Source organism: Parasteatoda tepidariorum, chromosome 8, assembly GCF_982258835.1.
Source record: "Parasteatoda tepidariorum strain Cologne lab strain chromosome 8, Ptep-v5.0, whole genome shotgun sequence".
NCBI lineage: Eukaryota > Metazoa > Arthropoda > Arachnida > Araneae > Theridiidae > Parasteatoda > Parasteatoda tepidariorum.
The window spans coordinates 37,716,914-37,721,673 of NC_141762.1; the positions used below are offsets into that span (position 1 = coordinate 37,716,914).

The 4,760-nt window shown below is 30.1% G+C and overlaps 1 protein-coding gene across 1 annotated transcript; it reads left to right on the forward strand.

The window, feature by feature from the left end:
• Positions 1 to 2,858: 2,858 nt before the first annotated feature.
• On the forward strand, positions 2,859 to 4,155 carry LOC147806082 (uncharacterized). The gene is made up of 2 exons (XM_087149425.1): positions 2,859 to 2,998; positions 3,754 to 4,155. The coding sequence occupies exons 1-2, from the start codon at positions 2,996 to 2,998 to the stop codon at positions 4,078 to 4,080; spliced, it is 330 nt and encodes a 109-aa protein (XP_087005551.1). The 5' UTR covers positions 2,859 to 2,995; the 3' UTR covers positions 4,081 to 4,155.
• Positions 4,156 to 4,760: the final 605 nt, after the last annotated feature.

Genomic DNA, 4,760 nt, shown 5'->3' on the forward strand with positions numbered 1-4,760 from the left:
ACAATTTTTTTTTTAATTCGACTAAAAAGTTCTCGAGTTATGGCGAAAAACGCAAAAACTGAAATTAACATTAAGGGGTGCAAACATTGAACCGCTCTCCTGGCTAAACAATGGGGTCAATACTTCGCAGATTGCGGCTACTCCCTATATTTTGTAGGTCAGAAACTCGAATCCGTTGAAAAAAAAAAGTGTGCTTATTCAGAGAAATCTAATCTTGCAATAAATTAAATTTACTAAGTTAATATTGATACATAAAAGGTAAATAAATACATACATTAAAACATTTTTTTAATGCACGCACGCATTTTAATACATTTTAAAACACAGACAGGAATGTTTCTCGAAAAAGTATGTCAATAAAAGGAATTAAATTTTTTAGGATATGGCTTTAGCGTTTAGAAATCTGATTATAAAGTTCATCTGATACCGATACATTCTTTTAAAGAATAATCTGTAGTGGTGGTCTCAAATAAATTTAAATTTCGAAGCTCGTATCATATTAAGGTAATCTGATACAGAATACAATCACATATTAAAGTATTCTGATAAAGAAACATTCTTTTAAAGAATAATATAAAGTGGTGGTCTAAAAAAATAACGTCTTTAAAATATCGGGTGAATCGTACAATTCTACATATTATCTGTACGGGTTGAGTGACTGTTATAAAACATTGGGACAATCGGACAATTTTAAGTATTAGCTGATTAACTGCTATAAAACATCGGATGAGTTGGACATTTCTATATCGAACCAAGGTGGGTTGAATAACGGCTATAAAATATCGGGTGAACTGAACAAATCTGTATAGAGCCGATATTGGCTAAATAAGGGAATCACATGAATTTGGCAATTTCTATAAGGGGTAAACATTGTCTTAATAGTGGCTATAAAATATCGGGTGAATTCTATATACGGTCAATATCGTAACAATTCTATATATGGCCAATATGGGATGAGTAACGGCTAATAAATAAAGGGTAAATTGGACAATTTTAAATCGGGTCTATATTGACTATAGAACGGCTTTAAAATATATGGTGAATCGTACAATTTTATCTATGGTCTATATTGGCTGAGTAACGGCTATAAAATATCGAGACAATCGGGCAATTTTATGTAGGGTTTATTTTGGCTGAATAACAGCTACAAAACAACGGTTGAGTCTGACACTTTTATATTGAACTGACATAGGCTGAATAACGGCTATAAAATATCGGGAGAATTTGACAATTTTATATAAGTCAAATATCGGCTGAATCTTGGCTATAAAATAGTTTAAGTAAGTGTGTAAAAAAAGATGAGTTAGGGCTCGCTTTTTAAGCCCGCTCAAGCTTGTATACTTTCCGAGTCTGAGATCGATAATATTTTTATGCTAGTGAGTAAGCCTAAGTTGAAACGGATTTTTGAATGGTTGTATGGTTTGACTAAAAGTAGTAAAAAAACATATGAGAACTTCGTAACGAGCTCGAGCCGGTTCCCAGCTGATTTTTCTTCTTCTGATAATGAGCACCTTTTTCAGAAAATTATTATTTTGTTTACGTTATTATGTTATTGTTATAATGTTATTATGTTTGTTACGTTTTTCGAAACTAATAACTAATGTTTATTGATGTTTGGTCAGAAATAAGTATAACAATTCAAGAGAACTTTATTGACACATGTGACTAATATGTACACCTTAAAAATTACATCGTTAATGAACAGTCTTAAGGAAACAATTGAAAAAATGAAGAAGAAAAGTGCATAAGAATCAAAAGTTTAGTCTGGCTGTTCTTGTATTACAGTATAAAACTATTTTTTTTAAAGCTGCTTTCATATGCATGTACCATGAAATAGTATATTTTCGGAAACAATCTTCATTCAATTGAAACAAAAACTATTTAAGGGGTGTATAATATATTTTGGTTACTCTTTCCTTCATCTATAATAATGATAAAAAGTGGATTACAAACTCTCCCGAAAACAAAGCTTAAGAATACATGTAAGTTATAAGTAAGATCTAAGCAATAGTTGATATTTCTCTCACAAATAATACTGATTTTTAAAACCGATTGTATCAATTTGATTTAATATTCCAAAATGGCTTGAATTGTTTTTTCTTCTACAATTTAACACCTCTTTTCTAATGCAGTAATTTTAAAATATCCTTTTTATGTGCTTTTTAAATGAAAGATTTTTTTGATTTGCTTGGCAAAATTAATCATGTCATTTAACACCTTAACGATCTGTTAATTTTCAAGAAAACAGCCATAAAAGTGTCTATTTTGCCAAATACACGTATTTGATAAGTGCTAGTATCTAGTTTAAAATGAACTAACTATTTACATTTACCTTAAAAATATCCTGGTACTGCTATATGGTGTGTGAAATGCGAAATAAAATGTTTTCCGGGGAAAAGAAATGAATTAGTTTTATTCTTATTTGCGCATTCCTACTGAACACTCCAGCCCGTCAATATCACGGGACCGAGAAATAGCGAGCGAAAACTCACCCTGTCATTTTTACGTTAGCGAGAATTAAGGGGTTAAGGATTTTTTTTACAATAAATGAAAAAATATATTTTATGTAATATTTACTGAAATTATAAATATTTTAGATGATGTGTACCAACACTAATTTCGTAATCAACTTTTTAAAAAGTTTATGTCACAAATAGTTTCCGTAATCGAAAGTAACAGAGTATTACGGTTCACAGAATTTGCTGTAACAAGCCAAGAAATAGAAAGTGAAGGAGTTACTCTTCTATATTATCTAATCTATCAATTGGTCAATCTTGAACTTGCTGTCATGCGTGACCATTGCGTTAAATAGTATTAATAGAGTATATAAAAAACACTACCTTTTTTTTCGTAAAATGAATTCAATAGCATTGTTATAAATCTTTCTTACTATAAAAGCAGAAGGAAAGAATTGTAAATCATCAATCTGTTCTAAAATTATTCTTGGATTAGAAGAAGTTGCTTTGGCATCTACTTCAACGAAATTCTAGAAAAGATGGTAAATTATTGTTATTTTGAATTTCATTTAAAACATTATTTAACTTTTAATTCTGATATAATGTTTGAAACAATTGTATATCGTGAATTAACAGTAAAATTAAAGCTCTAACTATTAGTTTTGCCTTAGTAATAGCGTATTTAAATGTTTCAAGTTTAAGTTAGTTTTTCAATTGCAGATAATTTCTGAGTTAACAATTTTATTACATACTATTTACCAGATTGTTCTTTTAAAATAGTTATTTTAAGTGTCTTGCTGAAAGTAAAAATATGTATCATAGTACCAAAAATATAAATGTTGTAGGAATATAGTGTGCAAATAGTGCGCTTCATAATAACACGCATTTTTCATTATAAAAATTACCTTCAAAGTTCAAATTTTTACAGAGTTTGAATTTTTTCAAAATTTTAATTGATTTTAAAAATTTCAAGCAACTGAAAAATTAGATCATGGTATAATAGTTGATATAGGCATTTCACCATTCAGATACATTTAGTGTCAAACAATTAACTTTATCGTTTGAAATTATTATATAGGTTATATCAATTTTATGTTAAAGAGAATCATATAAATAAGCTTAAAATGTAATTTAATTCTAAAATGCAGAGATTTTCTAACATGTTTTTAAGTAAGTTGCAAAAATAATTTTAATTTTAATGTTTAAAAAAAAAGAACTAAGTTATTAATTCATACATTAAGAGTTCTTTTCCTTTTAAACAAATGGTAGAAACTAAAGCTTTCGTTTTTATTTTTAGAGGCTTTCTATTGTTTTGCTGGTTGCTGTGTGCATCGTATTGTTAGCTATAAAAAGCAATGCGGAATCCACCGTTGGAGTAGATGCTCGGCATCATCACCACCATGGCCACCATCACGGCCATCATCATCACCACGGTCATCACCATCATCATGGTCACCATCATCACCATGGACACCACCACCATCATCATCATGGACATCATCATCATCATGGACATCATCATCACCATGGACACCACCATCACCATGGCCATCACCATCATCACGGACATCATCATCATCACGGACATCACCACGGCCATCATCACCATGGTCATCATCATTAAAGACCCAAACTCACAAAATCAATGTATGGTTTTAAAAGAACTTCGTACTTTTTATGTTCCAATGTGCCGCCAATATCAAGGAAAAATAAATAGTCTTTCACCATATTTTTATTTTGCCTCAAGCATTCACGAGTCAACATTATGCAGCTTTGCTAAAATACTTAGGAAAATTGAGCTTTCTAAAAAGTTTAACTGCAGATTGTAATTTCGAGAGTGTACAGAATATATAAAGGCTATTGTCACATGAACTACACTTTAGAGGAATATTCCATGCAAAAAATAGACTAATATGTTTAATATTTTTACTCGGGATTCTGCCTCTTGCTAAAATTAAAATTTTCCTCTCGAATTTTAATTTTTATTATTTTACACGCTTGGAAAAAGTCCATACGTTTATTTAAATATATTAACTTTTCTTAACATCTTAACATTTACAAGTTTATCGTATTGTACAGTGCGAGAAAACAATTTTGACCACTTTGAATAACTTTTGATCTAATGATAGGATCTTCACGTTCTAGGAATCATTCTTAAAGGATCGAGGGGGTGATCTCAAATATGCTAATTAATTAGTGCAGACGATATTTTAAGTTATGAAACCAGACACAAAAACGTACGTTCTCTGAATAAGCAAAACTTTTTTTTCGATGGATTCGGGTTTGTGACCCCCAAAATATAGG